General features: G+C 49.8%; 9 protein-coding genes and 1 long non-coding RNA gene across 14 annotated transcripts; 7 read left to right on the top strand and 3 right to left on the bottom strand.

Annotated features, from left to right (window-relative positions):
• The first annotated feature begins 2,250 nt into the window (after positions 1-2,250).
• LOC112344902 (lysine-specific demethylase JMJ25-like) lies at positions 2,251-5,509 on the top strand. Its single transcript, XM_024670460.1, has 14 exons — positions 2,251-2,410; positions 2,466-2,724; positions 2,783-2,919; positions 2,979-3,078; positions 3,137-3,266; positions 3,319-3,376; positions 3,427-4,018; positions 4,067-4,396; positions 4,458-4,763; positions 4,826-4,898; positions 4,954-5,039; positions 5,096-5,215; positions 5,267-5,325; positions 5,402-5,509. Exons 1-14 carry the CDS (start codon positions 2,283-2,285, stop codon positions 5,406-5,408), a joined length of 2,385 nt encoding a protein of 794 aa, XP_024526228.1. The 5' UTR covers positions 2,251-2,282; the 3' UTR covers positions 5,409-5,509.
• A 34-nt stretch (positions 5,510-5,543) lies between these two features.
• On the top strand, positions 5,544-9,532 carry LOC9635311 (pyruvate, phosphate dikinase 2). The gene is made up of 20 exons (XM_024670455.1): positions 5,544-5,727; positions 5,780-5,884; positions 5,946-6,179; positions 6,251-6,388; positions 6,439-6,601; positions 6,654-6,889; positions 6,943-7,071; positions 7,127-7,306; positions 7,358-7,495; positions 7,549-7,713; positions 7,757-7,918; positions 7,964-8,053; positions 8,104-8,242; positions 8,305-8,482; positions 8,536-8,665; positions 8,720-8,848; positions 8,898-9,035; positions 9,095-9,172; positions 9,225-9,316; positions 9,374-9,532. Exons 1-20 carry the CDS (start codon positions 5,560-5,562, stop codon positions 9,420-9,422), a joined length of 2,841 nt encoding a protein of 946 aa, XP_024526223.1. The 5' UTR covers positions 5,544-5,559; the 3' UTR covers positions 9,423-9,532.
• LOC9652198 (indole-3-glycerol phosphate synthase) lies at positions 9,493-11,984 on the bottom strand. 2 transcript variants are annotated; one of them, XR_002991865.1, is made up of 11 exons: positions 11,885-11,984; positions 11,744-11,821; positions 11,399-11,676; positions 10,495-11,337; positions 10,351-10,428; positions 10,212-10,291; positions 10,099-10,162; positions 9,992-10,047; positions 9,862-9,942; positions 9,718-9,795; positions 9,493-9,664 (listed from the first exon to the last, which is right to left on the bottom strand). XR_002991865.1 is itself a non-coding variant. In XM_002965695.2 (8 exons), exons 1-8 carry the CDS (start codon positions 10,814-10,816, stop codon positions 9,530-9,532), a joined length of 864 nt encoding a protein of 287 aa, XP_002965741.2. In that variant the 5' UTR covers positions 10,817-10,844; the 3' UTR covers positions 9,493-9,529. The 2 variants fall into 2 exon arrangements, 1 of the variants encoding a protein (XP_002965741.2); XM_002965695.2 differs by lacking the exons at positions 11,399-11,676; positions 11,744-11,821; positions 11,885-11,984 and having other exon boundaries at positions 10,212-10,261; positions 10,495-10,844.
• On the top strand, positions 10,884-12,514 carry LOC9635310 (anthocyanidin 3-O-glucosyltransferase 7). Its single transcript, XM_024670465.1, has 2 exons — positions 10,884-11,346; positions 11,426-12,514. Exons 1-2 carry the CDS (start codon positions 10,911-10,913, stop codon positions 12,313-12,315), a joined length of 1,326 nt encoding a protein of 441 aa, XP_024526233.1. The 5' UTR covers positions 10,884-10,910; the 3' UTR covers positions 12,316-12,514.
• Positions 12,515-12,833: 319 nt separating this feature from the next.
• LOC9652197 (pentatricopeptide repeat-containing protein At4g02750) lies at positions 12,834-14,456 on the bottom strand. Its single transcript, XM_024670799.1, has one exon. The coding sequence runs from the start codon at positions 14,454-14,456 to the stop codon at positions 12,834-12,836; it is 1,623 nt and encodes a 540-aa protein (XP_024526567.1).
• A 120-nt stretch (positions 14,457-14,576) lies between these two features.
• LOC112344905 lies at positions 14,577-16,152 on the top strand. 3 transcript variants are annotated; one of them, XM_024670471.1, is made up of 7 exons: positions 14,577-14,619; positions 14,723-14,746; positions 14,801-14,920; positions 14,968-15,235; positions 15,281-15,539; positions 15,606-15,677; positions 15,742-16,152. In XM_024670471.1, exons 1-5 carry the CDS (start codon positions 14,590-14,592, stop codon positions 15,400-15,402), a joined length of 564 nt encoding a protein of 187 aa, XP_024526239.1. In that variant the 5' UTR covers positions 14,577-14,589; the 3' UTR covers positions 15,403-15,539; positions 15,606-15,677; positions 15,742-16,152. The 3 variants fall into 3 exon arrangements, with proteins under 3 accessions (XP_024526239.1, XP_024526240.1, XP_024526238.1); XM_024670472.1 differs by having other exon boundaries at positions 15,281-15,677; positions 15,745-16,152; XM_024670470.1 differs by having other exon boundaries at positions 15,281-15,677.
• A 2,054-nt stretch (positions 16,153-18,206) lies between these two features.
• LOC112344904 lies at positions 18,207-19,333 on the bottom strand. Its single transcript, XM_024670468.1, has 6 exons — positions 19,104-19,333; positions 19,013-19,033; positions 18,928-18,951; positions 18,754-18,873; positions 18,436-18,706; positions 18,207-18,390 (listed from the first exon to the last, which is right to left on the bottom strand). The coding sequence occupies exons 1-6, from the start codon at positions 19,131-19,133 to the stop codon at positions 18,269-18,271; spliced, it is 588 nt and encodes a 195-aa protein (XP_024526236.1). The 5' UTR covers positions 19,134-19,333; the 3' UTR covers positions 18,207-18,268.
• LOC112345011 (pentatricopeptide repeat-containing protein At1g74630-like) lies at positions 19,267-20,241 on the top strand. The gene has a single exon (XM_024670797.1). It carries the CDS (start codon positions 19,267-19,269, stop codon positions 20,239-20,241), a length of 975 nt encoding a protein of 324 aa, XP_024526565.1.
• A 9-nt stretch (positions 20,242-20,250) lies between these two features.
• Positions 20,251-21,856, top strand: LOC112345010 (pentatricopeptide repeat-containing protein At4g02750-like). The gene is made up of 4 exons (XM_024670796.1): positions 20,251-21,401; positions 21,459-21,496; positions 21,560-21,614; positions 21,668-21,856. The coding sequence occupies exon 1, from the start codon at positions 20,251-20,253 to the stop codon at positions 21,190-21,192; it is 942 nt and encodes a 313-aa protein (XP_024526564.1). The 3' UTR covers positions 21,193-21,401; positions 21,459-21,496; positions 21,560-21,614; positions 21,668-21,856.
• Positions 21,857-22,536: 680 nt separating this feature from the next.
• LOC112344911 lies at positions 22,537-23,101 on the top strand. Of its 2 annotated transcripts, XR_002991873.1 has the most exons (3): positions 22,537-22,619; positions 22,681-22,893; positions 22,960-23,101. It is a non-coding gene; the product is annotated as an uncharacterized LOC112344911 (long non-coding RNA). The 2 variants fall into 2 exon arrangements; XR_002991872.1 differs by having other exon boundaries at positions 22,681-23,101.
• Positions 23,102-23,114: the final 13 nt, after the last annotated feature.

Raw genomic sequence — 23,114 nt, 5'->3', positions numbered from 1 at the left:
AACCCTTATATAAAGATTTGATTGATTTGATAGTGAGAAGTTTATTAATATTCTCCAAGGCAATTCCAACTTATTTGGGATATAAAGGTAAGTTAGGATTGCATCCATACTATATAGATATTTTAACAAAGCACTTGGAGAAGACTTCTAGCAATGTTTGGAATGTACAGTTACAATGAGTAGATTGGAGAATGATTGAGAAGAGGGGCAACTAGAATTGAAGTAAAAGGATTATAGCTCAGATGGCTTGGTCTAACTCTATATTACCTTGCCTCTATAATTATATGCACTTTCACCCATACTCACTCTATGCACCTAACATGGTTGTAAGTAGTGAGAACTCAACCACATCCAGGATGCATGCCCAGAACAATTCTAGAGCTGCTATAAGATCCTTGTTCTGAGCAAATGCATAGACAATCACAGTCCAGGAGTGTTTTCTTGAGTATTTAATAGAATTTCTTAGTGTGGATTGTTTGTTGAGGATGGCATAGGTCTGGCACAAGGAGCACGAATATAAACATATCAACAATGATTTAAAGTTTATTTTCAGCTGCAACGCCTTCTCTAGATTGTTTGGAGGCCTTTTCCAGGGTCCTTAGCAATCACTTGTAGCAGCCAGATGAAACATATGCATACATAAAACTCCCAATGTTGCTACTTGTCAAAGGTGGCAATAGTGGCAAGTTCATTTTTGCAATAGTTCATTCTTCTCTAGCCTCTCCAGTACTTAGAGGTGACATCAGCTCACTGGAACCATAGGATCCCAGCCAAAGCATCACCTAACATGATTGTGGCCTTTTTTCACAGACAACACTATTCAACTTGTCCACCAAATTCACAATGACTTAGACTACATTCCAGACTTTAGAGGCACTTTGTCCTAGGATCTCTCAACCTCATGATATCAAGCATAATTCTATATTTTTGCTTAAAGTTGTAGTGGGATCAAAGTTGTAGTGGGACCTTGATGAGTTGATGTGACATGCAGCTTTGGAAACTTCATTGGTGTCTCTAGCCTCCTTCCAAACACTCTTTGTTCACTTGGAGCATGCTACAACACAACAATATTAAGCAACTTCTGAAATCACTATCAACTTCTCTTATAGTGACTTTTTATTTCTCTTCTTTATTTTCTTTGTTTTTTTCTTTTCTTTTTTTTCACTCTTTTCTACTTGCCTTTCTATCATTATGGTAGCAAGCTTGGGCTTAGATTTCAGTTTTGAGGTGGCATCAGCTTCAATCATCTAAGAGTTCATACATTTCCTGGCTTTTCTCCCATGGTTTTCAAATTCTTCTCTATATTAGATCAATCCAGACCTCATCACCATCACTTTTATCTACTCACAACCACTATCTAGTCTATTATCCATTTGTTGCACTTGTCCTTCCAGATGGACCAACAACTCAACTCCTCTAATACCAAAGCAAGTTGTACAATCAAACTTGTCATAGCTAGCTTATGTGTCACCAGTCTAACAACTCGACCTAGAAGATGTAAAAGCATTAGCTAGGGCTCCACTAAACCTCTTGCCCCAAAGGTACAAGCATGACTTATAGAAGCCTCAAGCAAGAGACCTAGTTGGAAAAAAGACTATGTCAAGTTCTCTCTTGAATGCTCACAAAACTCTTAGGGCCACTAGATTTCCCCAACCAGCCAAAAAAACCACAAGAAATCATGCAATGAGGGTGTCAAGGCACTAGAGCATGTTGTATATAAGGGGACTCCCTGCATGCTAAGAAAACAATACCAACTCTCTCACAACATAGTGGCTGAACTCAAGACACTTGTTGGGGTTTCTGTGTTTAAGAGTGTTTAACAATGATTTTTAGAGTGTTTTGTCTCCCCATGTTGTTATCCACCATAACTCCATTATCCACTAAAATCCCATCTGTAAATCCTTTGGGGCATCATTTAAGATACTTCCAACCTTATACCATGTTTTGGACTTTGGGCATCATTGAAGATCCTTTATGCCCATATCATATACTTCCAAAACCTTATACTGTGTTTTGGACTTTGGGCAGCACAAACTTGCACCACCCAGTAATGCTATAAGTCCAAGCAAAACACGCCCTAAAAAATCCTCCTTGAAGAAGTCAACTTTGCTATATTTCAGGTCTAGATAAATTAATAATGTGAAAAATTAAATGGATAAATCCTTTATGCTAATTTTAAACCGCTACTATAATAATATGGAAATACCAGAATAACATGTAAATGACGCGAAAACCTAATGTGCGCAATATTGTAAATGGAAGCAGGCTAGGGTGAAGGCGAGATGAGGAGCAAGCGCCCAGAGCTGAGGAGGGTCGCGGACAACGAGGAGGGGGAGGATGGATCCTCGGATACAAGGACGGAAGAAGAGGAAGACGAAAGAGAGGAAGAAGAGCCAAATCGGCAAACCAGGTACTCTAGACCACATTTCCTTTTCTGCAAAAGCGGCCCTGATTTGTGTGATCAGGAAGAGGAAATCGATGGAATTTCCACGGCCGTGTAGCCGATCAGATGGGAAAGGCTGGCGCTGTCCGCAACTGGCCATGGTGAATGACAACTACTGCGAGTACCATCGCAATAAAATGCGAGAAAAGACCCAGAGGTACAAGGATCAGGTGGCAACGAAGAGAAGCAGCAAGGAGCAGCAGCCTCCTCGGGAGGAGAAGAGAAAAAAGCTGCGCCGCTGTGATCGAAAGGAAACCGACATGGCCGAAGAGCTGGATCAGGTATTCTTTGCTGTTCTTTTCGTTTTGCGAAGAATCTCACGACCATTTCTGGTCTCAGGAAAAACTCGCCGCCATTCGCGAGAAGTTAGAGCAGTACAAGAGCTGCCACCAGTGCCAGAGAAATGACAAAGGAGATGTGGTTTTCTGCGATGGCTGCAACAAGAAGCGCTACTGCCTTAGCTGTATCAAGCGATGGCAAGAAGCTTGCGGTTTTTTTTTTTCTTAGCGTGTGAAGTTTTTGTTTCTTTTTCCAGGTACCCGGAGCTGACAGTGAAAGACGTCCAGAAGCAGTGTCCTTTCTGCCGGAGGAACTGTAATTGCAAAGCTTGCCTACGCACTCACGGGCCGAAAGTTGTAAGTAACATTCTCGCTTGATGATCAAGTGTCCGATGCTTTCCCTTGTCTGATGTAGGTGACTGCGGAGCTGCCTCCATCCAAACAGGTGGAGCATTTTAAGTATCTCCTTTGGAAGATCTCGCGCTATCTTAAACAACTCAGCAATGAACAACGAGAGGAAGAGGAGCTCGAGAAAAACATCCAAGGCGAGTAGTTCTGCAGTTCTGTCTTCATCAGACTAACAGTACGAGATGGCAGGAGAGGCATACTTGGGAGTGGAAAAGGCCCCGGTGGATTTTGACGAGCGCCTTTATTGGTTGGATCTGTTTTGCAATTTTCTGTGACTGACGGACCTCCTCTTGGCAGTGATAACTGCCGGACATCCATTGTGGACATGCATCGAAATTGTCCCGGATGCGGCTTCGACTTATGCCTCACTTGCTGTCGAGAGCTAAGGGAAAAGGCTGAGGATCCTGCTCTCGAACAGGAAGGTGGCAGCACCTGGAAAGCACACAGTGACGGAAGCATTCCCTGTCGAAACTGTGATTCGCATCCTCTGTGTTTGAAGACGCTCTTCACACACCACCATACCTCAGACCTTCAAAAGTCGATTGAGGAGTGTCTAGAAGACTACCGTCCAGATCCTGAAGCGATGGCTAACACTTGCGACTGCTCGGAAAACGCAGGCAACGTCCGCCTGGCTGCAAAGCGTGAAGGATCCAGCGACAACCACATTTACTGCCCCAGCGCAAGCGACTTGAAAGACGAGGGAGTGAAACACTTTCAGAAGCACTGGGTACGTGGTGAACCAGTTGTCGTTCGGGATGTCCTAGAGGGTACCACAGGCCTGAGTTGGGAGCCGATGGTAATGTGGAGGGCTGTACGAGAGACAAACAAGAGTAAGACTGCCGTCGAGAACAAGAGCCTCAAAGCCATCGATTGCCTGGATTGGAACCAAGTAAGACTCTTGTCGAGTTTGGTTGCAGCTCTAACGTTCCATCTTCAGGTGGAGATAAACATACATCAGTTTTTTACAGGATACCAAGAAGGGCGTGTTCATCCAGACGGTTGGCCAGAAATGTTGAAGCTGAAGGATTGGCCACCAGCGACCTTGTTCAGCGAGCGCCTCCCTCGCCATGGGGCTGAGTTTCTGAACTCTCTGCCTTTCAAGGCGTATACGCATCCCACGACTGGTATTTTCAACCTGGCGGCAAAGCTGCCTGAGAACTCGTTGAAGCCTGACCTGGGGCCCAAAACTTACATTGCGTACGGGTTTCGTGAGGAGCTTGGCAATGGAGATTCTGTCACCAAATTGCACTGTGACATTTCGGACGCGGTAAACTGCCAGCTTCATATTGTAGTTCTTCATTTTGCTGATAAAAGTTTTTTACGTGCAGGTAAATGTGTTAACGCACACCTCTGAAATAAAGTGGCAACAGAAACGCAAGGAACGGATAGAAGTTATGCGCAAAGATCTGCGCAATATGCAAACGTCACCGAGTGAGAACACGTCTTCCGAGAGCTGTTCTTCTGGAGTCGACACTAGTCACAAGGATGAAATTTTGGTCTGTGAGGCCAAGAGCAGTACTTATGGAGGTGCCTTATGGGATATTTATAGACGAGAAGACGTTCCCAAACTCGAAGCATATCTGATGAAACATTCGACAGAGTTCAGACACATAGGAAACTTGCCAGTTAAAGAGGTAAACGTTGAGATTCTTTATAACCATTCTTACGCTTGTTTACTCCTTTTTTTTTACATCAGGTGCACCATCCCATACATGATCAGATTTTTTTCTTGGACGAGAAGCATAAACTGCAGTTGAAAGAGGAGTATCGTAAGTTTTATCCTACGTTGTTTTTCAGCTAAGCTTATGTATAGCCCTTGTTCAGAAATAGAGCCGTGGACTTTCGAACAGCACATTGGAGAAGCAGTATTTATTCCTGCGGGCTGCCCCCACCAAGTGAGGAATTTGAAGGTAAAATGTCACCACTGAAACGAGATGTATGATCCCGAGTTCTTCCTTTGTGGCAGTCATGCATCAAGGTCGCACTAGATTTTGTGTCTCCGGAAAATGTGCATGAGTGCATTCGTCTAACAGAGGAGTTTCGGCGACTTCCAAAGGACCATCGGGCTAAAGAAGATAAGCTGGAGGTACTGATTCTGTTTTTAGACTCAGCTCTTTCTAAGTCGCAAAATTTTCAGGTAAAGAAGCTCGTCTTACATGCGGCAGGACAAACTGTCGATCTCCTTCAGAAGTTGATGTGAGTGAGTGGAGAATTTTGCAGCGAGCGGAGCCTTTTGCTCTATCTAGACATAATTCATTTTTTGTGGTTGCAGTTTGTAAAAACAAGCTACTGTAGAGAGGTAGAGCTATCGTTGATTCGCTAAGCTCGGGTTTTAAGCTCGCGAAATTTTGGAAACGTAATCATAAAGTGGATTGAGGCCCTTTCTTGTGTTTCTTCCTTCTTCCAGAGTTATCTGGTGTGCTCGGGGCAATGGCTTGTGCCAGTAAGATGATGTTCGCTTCAATTATGCAGCAGCAGCACAAGGCCGCTGTTGCAGCGGCTTTTTATGGCAACGAGCAGCGTCCCTTGCTTCAGACAAGGATAGCGAAGACGAGCTACAAAGTTTCAGCTGGAAGAGCTCAAGTTTTCGCAGTTCAGGTACAAAATTAAGTTTTTGTGGACGTGATCACTGTTTTTGTTTTGCGATCAGGGGCAGCAGCAGCTCACACAGCTTGAGTTACACCAGCATCAGCCCCAGCGTGTTTATACATTCGGGAAGGGGCTCAGTCAAGGGGACAAGAGCATGAAGTCTCTGGTAAAAAAATAATAGTTTCTCCTTATCTTGAAATGTATGATCGCTGTTCTTATCCTCTCAGCTTGGTGGCAAAGGTGCAAACCTCGCAGAAATGTCGAGCATAGGCCTGTCTGTACCTCCGGGACTTACCATCACCACAGAAACCTGTCACGACTACTTTGACAACGGAAAGAAATTCCCTTCTGGCCTGTGGGAGGAAGTTCTAGCTGCACTCAGCGTTGTGGAGCGAGAAATGAATGCTTCGCTGGGAAATCCCACTGCGCCACTGCTGGTTTCTGTACGGTCAGGTGCTGCGGTTAGTGTTTCTAGCTTTTATTCTTTCTCGGTTCTGCAGGGTGGTGTTAGTGTTGACTGTATGAAATGCAGGTGTCAATGCCGGGAATGATGGACACGGTGTTAAATCTGGGGCTCAACGACGAGGTTGCTGCCGGCCTAGGCCAGATAAGCGGCGAGAGATTTGCGTATGATTCTTATCGTCGCTTCCTCGACATGTTTGGTGATGTGGTAAGTCATATGTATGCCGTCTCTGGAAAGGTCCTTACTTTAAGTTGCAGGTGATGAATATTCCGCATTCACTGTTTGAGCATGAGCTGGAAACGATGAAGGCTGCGAGAGGGACAACGCTTGACACGGACCTCACCACGGAGGATCTTAAAGAGCTTGTTGAGAAATACAAGGCGGTTTACTCTAAAGCAACTGGCAAAGAGTTTCCTTCTGGTATGTATTTGTCTTCTTATGCTTTTATTGACAGGCCTTCTTGTCTAAGCAGATCCAAAAGAGCAACTTAAGCTTGCCATTGTGGCTGTCTTCGAGTCGTGGAACAGTCCTCGTGCCATCAAGTATCGCAATATCAACCAAATCAGTGGTTTGCGAGGCACGGCTGTTAATGTCCAAGCTATGGTTTTTGGAAATATGGGACTTGACTCGGGTACTGGGGTGCTGTTTACTCGCAATCCTAGCACTGGGGAAAGGAAGCTCTATGGCGAGTACCTGATTAACGCACAGGTTTTTAATCTATAGTTGCATCTATGATGACTTTGAAAGTATGATGGCTGCAGGGAGAGGACGTTGTGGCTGGGATCAGGACGCCGGAGGATATTGATGTTATGAAAGAACGCTTGCCTGGTGCTTATGCGGAGCTTGTGAAGAACTGTGAAATACTGGAAAACCACTACAAGGATATGATGGTTAGGACGCAGTATATATATGCCATGTTCTAATAATTCTCCTGGTGATGTTCAGGACATCGAATTCACTGTTCAATCAAACAGGTTGTGGATGCTGCAGTGCCGCTCCGGGAAACGAACTGGTGCTGGAGCGGTAAAGATTGCTGTCGACATGGTTGGCGAAAAGCTTGTGGACACCAAAACCGCTGTGAACATGGTCGAGCCTAGACACCTGGACCAGCTCCTTCATCCTCAGGTAGAAAGATTTGTTTCTCTCCTTCACAATTCCTTCGTTTTCCGTCTACAGTTCGAGAATCCTGCTGCATACAAAGATTATGTCATAGGTTCTGGTCTTCCTGCTTCACCTGGTGCCGCAGTCGGGCAACTCGTTTTCAGTGCCGAAGATGCAGAAGCCTGGCATGCTCAAGGGAAAAGCTGTATTCTGGTATTCTTCACGCAGCGTCATTTATCTGTCTAGTGATCTTTAATCCTTTTCAGGTAAGAAACGAGACGAGTCCAGAAGACGTTGGAGGCATGAATGCTGCCGCCGGCATTCTTACTGCACGCGGAGGGATGACGTCTCATGCTGCTGTTGTTGCCCGAGGCTGGGGAAAGTGCTGTGTTGCTGGATGCTCGGAGCTTCGAGTGAACGACGCACAGAAGGTAAAGAGTGCCAAGCGTTCTGGTTTTGAAACGTACTTTACAGACAATGTCGCTGGGAAACACGGTACTGAAAGAAGGTGACTGGATTTCGTTGAATGGGACAACGGGCGAGGTTATTGTGGGAAGGCAGGATTTGTCACCTCCGGTACTTAGTGGTGATCTTGAGACTCTCATGCGCTGGGTTGATGATTATCGGAAGCTCAAGGTATGAGAAGTAAAGATGCACAATTAAACATGGACATGCGTTCAGGTTATGGCCAATGCCGATACTCCTGCGGATGCGCTCACTGCTAGAAACAACGGTGCTCAAGGTATCGGATTGTGCAGAACAGAACACATGGTACGTGAGCTCTCTTATGCTCTTTTCTCGAGCTATCCATGCGCGTTCAGTTCTTTGCTTCAGATGAGAGGATCAAGGCTGTGAGGCAGATGATCATGGCATCCACTCTCGAACACAGGCAAGCAGCTCTGGACAAGCTTCTACCATACCAACGATCAGACTTTGAAGGAATTTTTCGCGTCATGGATGGTAAAGTGCGAAGCTTGGTAGTTTTAGTCACTAACCTGTGTTTCTTGCCAACAAGAATGCAGGACTTCCGGTCACCATACGTTTGCTTGATCCTCCATTACACGAGTTCCTTCCCGAAGGTGACATTGACGAGATTGTGGAAGAGCTTGCTGCGGAAACTGGTGTCCGCGAGGAAGATGTTCTACTTCGAGTTGAAAAGTTGTCCGAGGTGAACCCGATGCTCGGTTTCCGAGGCTGCAGGTATATTTCAAACATGAGAGTTTTAGTGGAGATTCTACGTTAGATGTTCTCAGGCTGGGAGTTTCGTATCCGGAGCTTACAGAAATGCAAGCTCGTGCCATCTTCGAAGCGGCTATAGCAATGTCCAATCAAGGTGTTAAAGTCTACCCTGAAATAATGGTTCCTCTTGTGGGGACTCCTCAGGTTCGTCGAGTTTTTGTGCAAGCTAATGTTTTTTCACGATTATCCTGTATACAGGAACTCGGAAACCAAGTTTCTGCAATCCACGGTGTAGCGGAAAGAGTCTTCTCGGACGTTGGCAAAAGCCTGCCATACAAGATTGGAACTATGATCGAAATCCCTCGGGCAGCACTCGTTGCAGACGAGGTAACAGAATCTCCCGTGGTTTTGTTTGCTTAATTCGGTGACACGCTAGATTGCATCACACGCGGAGTTTTTCTCTTTCGGCACCAACGACCTGACGCAAATGACGTTTGGCTATAGCCGAGACGACGTGAGCAAGTTCTTACCCGTCTACCTCTCGCAAGGCATTCTACAGCATGATCCATTCGAGGTGCACGCATGACGTTTCACGAGGCTTTTCTTATACTTTTTTGTTCTTCCGGATCTCAGGTTCTTGACCAGAGAGGCGTCGGCCAACTTATCAGCATTGCGACCGAGCGAGGCAGAAAAGCCAGGGATGGTTTGAAGGTGAAACGAGCTAAGTTGTGTGATTCATGGCTGACCGCCTGTGTAACATCAGGTAGGAGTTTGTGGAGAGCACGGCGGGGAGCCCATGTCCGTAGAGTTCTTCCATGACGCGGGTCTAGACTACGTTTCGTGCTCGCCTTTCAGGTAAGAAAGAGAGAAAGAAAAGGAAAGAATTCTAATGCAAACTTTTGTTTGATGTAGAGTGCCAATTGCGAGACTCGCTGCTGCACAGGCAGCTACCAAGAAGTAGAATCGCAAGGAATCCATTCATGAAACTCTACTGACACTAAAAACTATACATACTGTAAATAATCTGCGTGAACCGTGATTGTAAATGACTGCTGTTTATTTGTTTTTCTAGTCGTCTCCACTCAATCCTTCTCGCAAGCTTTCGAGTAGCTCTTGCGGCGAACTTAGAGCCTCTCTTTTCAGGTAGACGGCGTCCGCCCCCGCCACCTTCATCTGCCGTGCCTCCTCCATCGAAGCAACGCCCTGGACGAGAAGAAAAAGCTGAGTTGACGCGCGAGGAGAGGGCTAAAACTCACCACAATGGACGCGGCTCCAAAGGGGAGCTTTTGAACCAGAGACTTGGCGATGTCCTGCCGAAAGCCTGGTATTGGAACCTGTAGGAGAAGGGAAAGAGGTTGATACTGATGGCAAGAGAGCAAAAATTATGTCAATCAACGCACTGCAACTCCAACTGAGATGTTGAAACCAAAGAGCGGGATGCCGAGTGTGGAGAGTTCCTCGAGTTCTTTGAGATTGACGACCTGGAAATTTCTAATTTAGTCTTGGTTTCAGAGAAAGAAAGGAGCTCACCTCCACAACTGCATCAAGTCCAACTGTAGCTATGTAGCGTAGAATGGATGGCGTTCCTGCAAATCGAAGAGTTTGATTTTTTTAAGAGCTTGCAGAAACACACGTACCTTTGGAAAGAACTGAGTAGACGGCCGTGAGAGCAGCAGCACCGGATTCCCGAGTATCGATTATCTATGCAAAACAAAGCTTTGTGCTCGATACACAATTATGGATTGGCTACCTGTATCGGATGAATGATCCAATCTTTGCGAAGAACTGGGACCTCCACCGCTGCACATCCGAGGAATTACTTCGCACAAACTTAGGAAACCAATGTCAAGGAGAACACAACATAGTAAGAAAGAAAGAAGAATCGCTACCTTTAGAAACAGCTTCCAGATCCAAAACTCCATCTGGCGATACTTCTTCGTCAGTGCAAACCGAGATGGCGTCAGCTCCTGGACAAGGAAGCAAACACTCGAATCACGCCGCAAAGAAAAGGAGAGAACGAAAAGAATCCATACCCCATGTAACATAGTCCTGGCTCCTTTGCGCAACGCCCTCTGGCTTCTCCGCCGGAGAGGCCCGCGCGACCTCGGCCACGATCGCCGTGCGGCCCTGCATTGTGCTGGCGACGATCTTCTGCAGCAACCGGTGCTGGGGCGGCGGCAATCTCTGGAGTCCCTGCAGCCGCGACTGGAGCTGCCGCTCCTGCTCATCCATAGCGGCCAGGCGCGCCTCCAGGGCCCGCTGCTTGTTGCGCAGCAGCGAGGTGAGGCGCCGCTGGTGCTGCTGCTCCTCCGGGGACGCCGACGCTAGGCAAATCCGCCACGCCGGGATCGCCATTCGCAAGAGCCCTAAATTCACCCAAAAAAGAAAACACCAGTCAAATAGTCAATAGTCAACAACCCTCTCTGGATCTTTAGTCTTTGCTTTGGCGATGGCAGACGAGCAGCGTCTTCACATAGCAGCGCTTCCCTGCGATGGATCCGGCCACATCAATCCCATGCTCGAGCTTTGCCGCCGCCTCGTCCCGCTGGGATTTCACGTAAGCTTTGTTCTTCCCAGGAATCTGTGCTCCAAGGTGGAGTCGAGCCTGCGGGAAGATGACCTCCACATCGATCTGGTGCCGAGCCCACCCACGGACGTGTCACTTATCAGAGCTGCAGAGCTCCAAGAGGAAGTGAAAGCGGTTCTAGAGGCCCTCCGACCACCGGTGAAGTGCCTAATCTCTGATTTCTTCTTGGGCTGGTCACAGGACGTCGCCGCGAGCCTGGGAATCCCACAGATCGCCTTAAACACCAGTCACGCGATCAATGAGGTGCTCTTCTACCATATCCCAGAGCTCGAGTCCCGGGGTTATATTCCTGCCAGTGGTAAGAACTAAAGTTTTGGTTTTGAGAAGAAAGGAGGATGTTTTACTCATACCTCTGCGCGTCCTTTCCTCTCTTTCAGGCAACCCCGACCACCAAACTCTGATCGACTTCATTCCCGGCCTCGAGCCTTTCCCGAGGAGACTGCTTCCTCTTGGCTTCCAGCGCGGCGGTCCTGTTGTGCTTCTTCTGGGAGCTGCTGCAAAGCGAACAAAGGAAGCTGCGTGTGTTCTCGTCAACTCCATCGAGGAGCTGGATCACGAACTTGTGACTTCGCGCAGGAAAGAGTTTCCCAACTATCTGCCAGTCGGACCACTCGTACCTCCGGCGCTTCTGCAAGAGCACGAAACTATCAGTTCTCCAGAAGAAGACACTAGTATCAGCTGGTTGGACAAACAACCTCACCGCTCGGTTCTCTACATCGCCTTCGGAAGCGTCATCTCCCTCCCGGCTGATCAAGTGGAGAAGATCGCTAAAGCTGTGCAAGCCACTCACCAGCCAGTCTTGTGGGCGATCAGACGAAACTTTGCAAGCGACGCACCTGAAAACTTCTTCGAAAGCCTGCAAGAAAAAGTTGGAGAGCACAGTTTAGTTGTGGAATGGGCTCCACAAGTGCCTGTCTTGCGCCAGTCCGCAGTTGGAGCCTTCTTAACGCACTGTGGATGGAACTCGGTGCTAGAGGCCCTGCTCTGTGGAGTACCAACACTTTGCTGGCCGTGCGCCTACGAGCAGAACTCGAATGCTCATGTAATGACGGAGAAGTGGAAGACTGGGGTGAAGTTGGCTGATGGACCCGACGATGGTGTCAAATGCGAAGACTTGGAGAAGATCATAGATGCTGTAATGAATGGCGAAGAAGGAAAAACAATGAGACGCAGAGCCGAAGCTCTCAAGGAGATTGTGAGGAAAAGTACTGGCCTCGAGAGAAACATTCGGCAACTCAAGAACGTGATTGTAGCCGCTTCTCAGTAGACAATCTCCAAGCATCGCTGATCTGGAGAAGCTCCACTCACTTCAACGAAAGTCAGCAAAAAGAAGAGAGAAAAGAAAAAATAAAATACATACCTTTGAGAGGAGCTTCCACATCGATCACTGATCTCGAAGCAGAAACATCGCTGGTCTGGAGAAGAAGCTCCACCCGTGAAAAATAAAAAATCTAGCACTTTCTACAGAGCTCTCTTACCTTGAAGATTAAGATCGATGAAGAAATCTCCAAACGAACTTCGAAAAGGTGGAACCAAAGTTAGCGAGATCACACACACACACACACAGATGCATACCTTGAGAACAGCTTCCACATCCATTTGGCAATGCCTTGGCAAACGCAACGAATAATCAATGAATCGAAAGAACCACTACATTTACCCCGGATTTTCGCCAAAGATCTTCGGTCGCCGCCCGGCGCTGCTTTTTCTCGCGTCCACCCCTTGAATCCATGGCCGCTCCCCTCCTTGGATCCATGGCGCTCCCCCCAAAAACCAAACTTTAAATCAAACCCTACCCCTGTTTTTAGGGCTCTTCAGATTGGAGAGAAGGACATAGTGTGCCGAGTTCTCGGGCTCTAGCTCCATCGATCGCTCCACGGCATTGGATCCCTGCTGCCCCATCGCATTGTAAGCGCCCAGTAGTATCGTCCACGCCAGCACCGGCGGCTCAAATGGCATATGGGCGATCAAATCCGCGGCCTCGTCAATCCTCCCAGCTCTAGCCAGCAGATCCAGCAAGCTCACGTAGTGATCCATCGCTGGAGCGATCCCATAGTCTCCAGCGATGCACGGGAAGAGCCCCCAGGCCAGATCCAGTAGTCCCGAGTGGCTACACGCCGAGAGCGCGCTCATGAATGTGATGGAATCGGGGCTCACGCCCTCCGCCGCCATGGATCGCAACGCCTCCACCGCCGCCTCGCCGGATCCATTCGCGGCGTAGATCGCGATCATGCTGTTGAGCGACACGGCGTCCTTGGAGCGAATTCGATCGAAGGCGCTCTTGGCGCCCTCCACGCTCCCGGATTTGCCCAGGAGCGTGACGAGCGCGTTGGCCACAAGGGTGTCGCTGCCATAGCCGTAGAACACGGCCCTCGAGTGGATCGCGATGCCCTCTTCCAGCGCTGCCTGGCTCGCGCACGCATTCGCCGCGATCACGAACGTGACCTCGTTTTGCAGCGAGGGATCCATCACCAAGAACAGCTCCAGAGCTCGATCGCCATGCCCGTTCTGGGAATACGCCGCGAGCATCGAATTCCACGACACCACGTCGCGCTGGGGCATCCGATCGAACAGGTGCTGGGCTTGATCGAGATCTCCACTCCAGGCATAGGCCGAGACGATGGAATTCCACGAGACTGTGGATTTGTGTGGCATCAATTCGAAGATCTCGCTGGCTTTCTGGATGCTCCCGCAGCTCCCATACATGTGGATGAGCGTGTTCGCGATCTTCGTCTCGGATTCCAGCCCTGCCTCCCGGATGAGCTCGTGGATCGTGATCCCCAGCGTGATTGCCTCTAGATCAGCGCACACCTCGAGCACACACATGAATGCCACGCGATTCGGCCGCACTCCATCTAGATCCATGAGCTTGAACAGAAGAATCGCCATCTCCAAATCCCCTCTCCCGGCATTTGCTTTGATCATCGCGCTCCACGAAACGACGTCTCTCACTGGCATCGCCTTGAACAGATCTTTAGCTTCTTCCATCGCGCCAGCGCCCACGTACGCATTGATCATTGCGTTCCATGTCACGGTGTTCTTCACGGTCGATCGATCGAACAGGTTCTTCGCGCTAGCAAGATCCCCATTCTCGGTAAATGCCGCGATCATGATGTTGCTAGAGAAGACGTTGCGCAGCCGGATCCTATCAAAGACCCTGCGCGCGTCGTCGATGCTTCCACACCGCCCATACATGTGAACCAAGAAATTCCCCAGGAATGTGTCTCTGTCGGATGAGCCGTGCTTGGCGATGTGAGAGTGGACGAGCTTGCCCAGCGCCAGCTCCCTGGCATTGCCACATTCTTTGAGAAGAGCACCATAGGACGCCGGATCCAGCGCGGCGTCGGACTGCGCAAGGCGATCGAGGGCTTCGTGGAGATTCCTGGTGCCCAGGACTTGCGTTTCCATGCCACATACTAGAATATACTTAAATATGCTACATTCAAACAACGTCTCGCCCCTATAGCTTCAAATCATTTCTAGGTTTGGCAAAGAGAGACCGGCGACTAGGGAGCGCGCGATAGAGACGAGAGAGTAAGCGATGGCGGAATGTGATGAAGACGATGATGATGTATGCTTTCTTCTTTGATTCTCGGATGAAATCCCCTCCATTCTCTCCATAATCTTTGCGAAATTTCAATCCTAATCTTCGTTCATGACCCTGGAACGCGAAGATCGATCGCGCCGATGACGAAGCGGTAAGTTCTACTTCGTAATCTCGGTTCTTTCCAGCGTCTGGCCTTGATTCCCAGAGCGCAAGCGGCATATGGACGCAGATCGTGAGTTTCCTTGACAACAAGCGGAGAAAGGAGCTCCAACGACGCAAGTATCAAGCCCGGAAGAGTTTGTGCCTCGCCATGCCGGTGCCAAAGGTACAAATTCAAATCTAAGCCGTTCATTTACTACCTAGGGTTTCTAGATGCCAAAGCTGGAGGCTCGATCGAAGCAGCCGCTGGAGCAGGAGCATCGACGAAAGGCCGCCGTTGCCATCGAGGACGATGCCAAGGAAGAGCTTGAGCCACTGCATGTTCTTGCTGCTCTACTGGCTTTGATGGTCATCTTTGGAGTAGTCTTTGGTGGGATGGGTACGATGGCCATTGCTTTGGTGACGGCTGTGATCATCCCCTGCTGGATGTGGAGGGAGTTCAAGGTTGGGCCATTCCATGTCAAAGCCCTCGGCTTTGCAGGTACTCTCTCAGTTTTACTTCACATTTCTAGAGAAACTTCTACAGGGCAAAATCGAAGAAACGAGCCCCCAAAGGAACGCAGGACCCGTCGTCCAGATCCAGAGCAGTGCTCATGTTGCTACTTTGACACTGCGAACTGTAGGTACCATTCTAGATTCGTCAACTAGAAATTCTTGTGAAGCTCAGAGATCTGCTACAACCTTTCAATTCTACCTCCATTCTGTGAAAACTGCCGTTCTTTGGCAAGCTGTTTTGCAGGATATATAATTCCAGGTTTGACGACTGAGAAAGGAACTCCAAGCAGGTACCTTTGTGTCACAGTTTGTATGAGCTTTTGCTTCTCATCGAGTTTTCTCTTCCCGGACCAAAGGAGGAGTTAGCTCCACGGTACTACTCCAAATCAAAAAGGCTCGACACCGATATGAAAGCGAAGAACACAAAGGTATGAAGTAATGAAAACGTTTCCAAGATCTTTCCTTCTCCTTACCACTGATGCAATATATCAGAAGAGATCGAGCGACCGGTGTTTAACACGACTTGTGCGATTCCATAGAAGGTGCGTTGCGCCAAGAGGATGGCGATTCTGCGTGCCTTGGGTGATGGTGCTTGATCCGGCCACGGAAGGTCCTCTCTGGCAAGGCTCGGCGCCGTCGCCTTGCTTTGTACGTATCGAGTTCCTGCGCGCTGTTCGCAATTTCTGCGATGAACCAGGATTTGTTCCTTGCCGAGCAGTAGCACTCAGAAGCGCTTATGCAGCAGTGGTGGAGAGCAGGCACAGGTTTCCATCTGGAAGTCGGATCACAATACTGGAACATTGGCTAGTAACTTGTGTCAGTCCTCTCATTGTTTCTTCTGGAAAAGTTCACCACCTTATAAACCGCTGACCAAGTCAACTTGGTCAAAGTTCTTCGCGCAAATTGATATCCCTATCAAAATAGTTCTTACAGAGTTCTAGGACACTCATAATCTTTCTTGAGGATTCTTTGACATATCGCGGAGTTCTTCTTTTTTGGGACCAACTACCTGACGCAAATGACGTTTAGATATACGTGTCTGTCTATGCAAGGCATTTTACATATCCATTCTATTTTCATGAGACTAGGGAGAGGCGTCGGCCAGCTTATCAGCATTGCGACCGAGCGAGGGCGAGGCAGAAAAGCAAGGAATGGAGGGGGGGGAGAGAGAGAGATCTATGTCAATCAACGCATTGCAAGTCCAACTGAAATGGGAGAGTTACTCAAGCTTTTTGAGATTGACGAACCTGAATTTGGTTTGGTTTCAGAGAAAGAATCCCACAGCTCACCTCCACAACTGGGTCAAATTCGGCTGTCGCTATACGTAGCGTAGAGGCGTTCCTATAGAAGAGTTTGGCTTTCACAGAGCTTGCGGAAACACACGAAGAACTGAGTAGATGACCGTAAGAGCAGCAGCACCAGATTATCTACGCAACACAAAGCTTTGTGTTCGATGCACAATTGTGGATTGGCTACCTGTATCGGATGAATGATCCAATTTTTTACGAAGAACTGGCACCTCCACCGCTACACATCTGAGGAAAAACCGTACCCCATTTAACATAGTCCTGGCTCCTTTGCCCAACGCCCTCTGGCTTCTCCACCGGAGAAGCCCGCGCGACCTCGGCCACAATCGCCGTGCGGACGATCTTCTGCAGCAGCCGGTGCTGGGTGGCGGCACTCTCTGGAGCCCCTGCAGCCGCAACTGGAGCTGCCGCTCCTGCTCATCCATGGCGGCCAGGGCTGCCTTCAGGACCCTCTGCTTGCCGCGAGCCTGGGAATCCCACAGGTCGCCTTAAACACCAGTCACGCGATCAATGAGGTGCTCCTCTACCATATCCCAGAGCTCGAGTCCCGGGGTTATATTCCTGCCAGTGGTAAGGAGAAAAGCTTTGGTTTTGAGAAGAAAGGAGGATGCTTTACTCGTACCTCTGCGCGTTCTTTCCTCTCTTTCAGGCAACCCCGACCACCAAACTCTGATCGACTTCATTCCCGGCCTCGAGCCTTTCCCGAGGAGACTGCTTCCTCTTGGCTTCCAGCGCGGCGGTCCTGTTGTGCTTCTTCTGGGAGCTGCTGCAAAGCGAACAAAGGAAGCTGCGTGTGTTCTCGTCAACTCCATCGAGGAGCTGGATCACGAACTTGTGACTTCGCGCAGGAAAGAGTTTCCCAACTATCTGCCAGTCGGACCACTCGTACCTCAGGCGCTTCTGCAAGAGCACGAAACTATCACTTCTCCAGAAGAAGACAAGGCGACGGCGCCGAGCCTTGCCAGGGAGGACCTTCCGTGGCCGGATCGGGCGCCATCACCCAAGGCACGCACACTCGTACCTCAGGCGCTTCTGCAAGAGCACGAAACTATCACTTCTCCAGAAGAAGACAAGGCGACGGCGCCGAGCCTTGCCAGGGAGGACCTTCCGTGGCCGGATCGGGCGCCATCACCCAAGGCACGCACACTCGTACCTCAGGCGCTTCTGCAAGAGCACGAAACTATCAGTTCTGCAGAAGAAGACAAGGCGACGGCGAAAACAAGGCGACGGCGCCGAGCCTTGCCAGGGAGGACCTTCCGTGGCCGGATCAAGCGCCATCACCCAAGGCACGCAGAATCGCCATCCTCTTGGCGCAACGCGCCTTCTATGGAATCGCACAAGTCGTGTTAAACACCAGTCGCTCGATCTCTTCTGATATATTGCATCAGTGGTAAGGAGAAGGAAAGACCTTGGAAACGTTTTCATTGCTTCATACCTTTGTGTTCTTCGCTTTCATATCGGCGTTGAGCCTTTTTTATTTGGAGTAGCACCGAGGAGCTAAGTCCTCCTTTGGTCCTGGAAGAGAAGACTCCATGAGAAGCAAAAGCTCATACAAACTGTGACACAAAGGTACCTGCTTGGAGTTCCTTTCTCAGTCGTCAAACTATTGGAATTATATATCCTGCAAAACAGCTTGCCAAAGAACGGCAGTTTTCACAGAATGGAGGTAGAATTGAACGGTTGTAGCAGATCTCAGAGCTTCACAGGAATTTCTAGTTGACGAATCTAGAATGGTACCTACAGTTCGCAGTGTCAAAGTAGCAACATGAGCACTGCTCTGGATCTGGACGACGGGTCCTGCGTTCCTTTGGGGGCTCGTTTCTTCGATTTTGCTCTGTAGAAGTTTCTCTAGAAATGTGAAGTAAAACTGAGAGAGTACCTGCAAAGCCGAGGGCTTTGACATGGAATGGCCCAACCTTGAACTCCCTCCACATCCAGCAGGGGATGATCACAGCCGTCACCAAAGCAATGGCCATCGTACCCACCCCACCAAAGACTACTCCAAAGATGACCATCAAAGCCAGTAGAGCAGCAAGAACATGCGGTGGCTCAAGCTCTTCCCTTGGCATGGTCCTCGATGGCAATGGCGGCGGCTTTCGTCGATGCTCCTGCTCCAGCGGCTGCTTCGATCGAGCCTCCAGCTTTGGCATCTAGAAACCCTAGGTAGTAAATGAACGGCTTAGATTTGAATTTGTACCTTTGGCACCGGCATGGCGAGGCACAAACTCTTCCGGGCTTGATACTTGCGTCGTTGGAGCTCCTTTCTCCGCTTGTTGTCAAGGAAACTCACGATCTGCGTCCATATGCCGCTTGCGCTCTGGGAATCAAGGCCAGACGCTGGAAAGAACCGAGATTACGAAGTAGAACTTACCGCTTCGTCATCGGCGCGATCGATCTTCGCGTTCCAGGGTCATGAACGAAGATTAGGATTGAAATTTCGCAAGAAATGAGCCTACCGTCCAAGAATCCTCGAGAATCTGAAGAAAGAAGAAAGATTATGGAGAGAATGGAGGGGATTTCATCCGAGAATCAAAGAAGAAACCATACATCATCATCGTCTTCATCACATTCCGCCATCGCTTACTCTCTCGTCTCTATCGCGCGCTCCCTAGTCGCCGGTCTCTCTTTGCCAAACCTAGAAATGATTTGAAGCTATAGGGGCGAGACGTTGTTTGAATGTAGCATATTTAAGTATATTCTAGTATGTGGCATGGAAACGCAAGTCCTGGGCACCAGGAATCTCCACGAAGCCCTCGATCGCCTTGCGCAGTCCGACGCCGCGCTGGATCCGGCGTCCTATGGTGCTCTTCTCAAAGAATGTGGCAATGCCAGGGAGCTGGCGCTGGGCAAGCTCGTCCACTCTCACATCGCCAAGCACGGATCATCCGACAGAGACACATTCCTGGGGAATTTCTTGGTTCACATGTATGGGCGGTGTGGAAGCATCGACGACGCGCGCAGGGTCTTTGATAGAATCCGGCTGCGCAACGTCTTCTCTAGCAACATCATGATCGCGGCATTTACCGAGAATGGGGATCTTGCTAGCGCGAAGAACCTGTTCGATCGATCGACCGTGAAGAACACCGTGACATGGAACGCAATGATCAATGCGTACGTGGGCGCTGGCGCGATGGAAGAAGCTAAAGATCTGTTCAAGGCGATGCCAGTGAGAGACGTCGTTTCGTGGAGCGCGATGATCAAAGCAAATGCCGGGAGAGGGGATTTGGAGATGGCGATTCTTCTGTTCAAGCTCATGGATCTAGATGGAGTGCGGCCGAATCGCGTGGCATTCATGTGTGTGCTCGAGGTGTGCGCTGATCTAGAGGCAATCACGCTGGGGATCACGATCCACGAGCTCATCCGGGAGGCAGGGCTGGAATCCGAGACGAAGATCGCGAACACGCTCATCCACATGTATGGGAGCTGCGGGAGCATCCAGAAAGCCAGCGAGATCTTCGAATTGATGCCACACAAATCCACAGTCTCGTGGAATTCCATCGTCTCGGCCTATGCCTGGAGTGGAGATCTCGATCAAGCCCAGCGCCTGTTCGATCGGATGCCCAGCGCGACGTGGTGTCGTGGAATTCGATGCTCGTGGCGTATTTCCAGAACGGGCATGGCGATCGAGCTCTGGAGCTGTTCTTGGCGATGGATCCCTCGCTGCAAAACGAGGTCACATTCGTGATCGCGGCGGATGCCTGCGCGAGCCAGGCAGCGCTGGAAGAGGGCATCGCAATCCACTCGCGAGCATCGGGTTCTACGGCTATGGCGGCGACACCCTTGTGGCCAACGCCCTCGTCACGCTCCTGGGCAAATCCGGGAGCGTGGAGGGCGCCAAGAGCGCCTTCGATCGAATTCGCTCCAAGGACGCCGTGTCGCTCAACAGCATGATCGCGATCTACGCCCCGAGCGGGCAAGCGTCAGAGGCACTGCTGATGATCCAGGCGATGGATCTCGAGGGTGTGAAGCTGGATGGATTCACATTCGTGATCGCGGCGGATGCCTGCGCGAGCCAGGCAGCGCTGGAAGAGGGCATCGCAATCCACTCGCGAGCATCGTGTTCTACGGCTATGGCGGCGACACCCTTGTGGCCAACGCCCTCGTCACGCTCCTGGGCAAATCCGGGAGCGTGGAGGGCGCCAAGAGCGCCTTCGATCGAATTCGCTCCAAGGACGCCGTGTCGCTCAACAGCATGATCGCGATCTACGCCGCGAATGGATCCGGCGAGGCGGCGGTGGAGGCGTTGCGATCCATGGCGGCGGAGGGCGTGAGCCCCGATTCCATCACATTCATGAGCGCGCTCTCGGCGTGTAGCCACTCGGGACTACTGGATCTGGCCTGGGGGCTCTTCCCGTGCATCGCTGGAGACTATGGGATCGCTCCAGCGATGGATCACTACGTGAGCTTGCTGGATCTGCTGGCTAGAGCTGGGAGGATTGACGAGGCCGCGGATTTGATCGCCCATATGCCATTTGAGCCGCCGGTGCTGGCGTGGACGATACTACTGGGCGCTTACAATGCGATGGGGCAGCAGTCCAATGCCGTGGAGCGATCGATGGAGCTAGAGCCCGAGAACTCGGCACACTATGTCCTTCTCTCCAATCTCAGGAGCCCTAAAAACAGGGGTAGGGTTTGATTTAAAGTTTGGTTTTTGGGGGGAGCGCCATGGATCCAAGGAGGGGAGCGGCCATGGATTCAAGGGGTGGACGCGAGAAAAAGCAGCGCCGGGCGGCGACCGAAGATCTTTGGCGAAAATCCGGGTAAGTGTAGTGGTTCTTTCGATTCATTGATTATTCGTTGCGTTTGCCAAGGCATTGCCAAATGGATGTGGAAGCTGTTCTCAAGGTATGCATCTGTGTGTGTGTGTGTGATCTCGCTAACTTTGGTTCCACCTTTTCGAAGTTCGTTTGGAGATTTCTTCATCGATCTTAATCTTCAAGGTAAGAGAGCTCTGTAGAAAGTGCTAGATTTTTTATTTTTCACGGGTGGAGCTTCTTCTCCAGACCAGCGATGTTTCTGCTTCGAGATCAGTGATCGATGTGGAAGCTCCTCTCAAAGGTATTTATTTTCTTTTTTCTTTTCTCTCTTCTTTTTCCTGACTTTCGTTAAAGTGAGTGGAGCTTCTCCAGAGCAGCGATGCTTGGAGATTGTCTACTGAGAAGCGGCTACAATCACGTTCTTGAGTTGCCGAATGTTTTTCTCGAGGCACTTTTCCTCACAATCTCCTTGAGAGCTTCGGCTCTGCGTCTCATTGTTTTTCCTTCTTCGCCATTCATTACAGCATCTATGATCTTCTCCAAGTCTTCGCATTTGACACCATCGTCGGGTCCATCAGCCAACTTCACCCCAGCTTCCACTTCTCCGTCATTATATCAGCATTCGAGTTCTGCTCGTAGGCGCACGGCCAGCAAAGTGTCGGTACTCCATAGAGCAGGGCCTCTAGCACCGAGTTCCATCCACAGTGCGTTAAGAAGGCTCCAACTGCTGACTGGCGCAAGACAGGCACTTGTGGAGCCCCCGGCCTCGAGCCTTTCCCGAGGAGACTGCTTCCTCTTGGCTTCCAGCGCGGCGGTCCTGTTGTGCTTCTTCTGGGAGCTGCTGCAAAGCAAACAAAGGAAGCTGCGTGTGTTCTCGTCAACTCCATCGAGGAGCTGGATCACGAACTTGTGACTTCGCGCAGGAAAGAGTTTCTCAACTATCTGCCAGTCGGACCACTTATACCTCAGGCGCTTCTGCAAGAGCACGAAACTATCAGTTCTCCAGAAGAAGACATCAGTATCAGCTGGTTGGACAAACAACCTCACCGCTTGGTTCTCTACATCACCTCCGGAAGCGTCATCTCCCTCCCGGCTGATCAAGTGGAGAAGATCGCTAAAACTGTGCAAGCCACTCACCAGCCAGTCTTGTGGGCGATCAGACGAAACTTTGCAAGCGACGCACCTGAAAACTTCTTCGAAATCCTGCAAGAAAAAGTTGGAGAGCACACTTTAGTTGTGGAATGAATGAAGTCGATCAGAGTTTGGTGGTCGGGGTTGCCTGAAAGAGAGGAAAGAACGCGCAGAGGTACGAGTAAAGCATCCTCCTTTCTTCTCAGAACCAAAACTTTTCTCCTTACCACTGGCAGGCATATAACCCCGTGGGATTCCCAGGCTCGCGGCAAGCAGAGGGTCCTGAAGGCACCCCTGGCCGCCATGGATGAGCAGGAGCGGCAGCTCCAGTTGCGTCTGCAGGGGCTCCACCCCAGCACCGGCTGCTCGTCCGCACGGCGATTGTGGCCGAGGTCGCGCGGGCTTCTCCCGTGGAGAAGCCAAAAGGAGCCAGGACTATGTTAAATGGGGTACGGTTTTTTCCTTCGCTCTTTCGAGTGTTTGAGCTGACGCTATCTTGGTTTGAACCGACAAAGAATCGCCAGATGGAGTTTGGATCTAGAAGTTGTTTCTAAAGGTAGCAATTCTTCTTTCTTTCTTATCATGTTGGCAAAGTTTCTCAAGTTTGTGCAAAGTAATTCCTGCCAGTTCTTCGCAAAAATTGGATCATTCATCCGATATAGGTAGCCAA

The sequence above is a fragment of the Selaginella moellendorffii genome, unplaced genomic scaffold (genome assembly GCF_000143415.4).
Source record: "Selaginella moellendorffii unplaced genomic scaffold, v1.0 SELMOscaffold_6, whole genome shotgun sequence".
NCBI lineage: Eukaryota > Viridiplantae > Streptophyta > Lycopodiopsida > Selaginellales > Selaginellaceae > Selaginella > Selaginella moellendorffii.
This window is presented reverse-complemented; position numbering and strand designations above follow the sequence as displayed.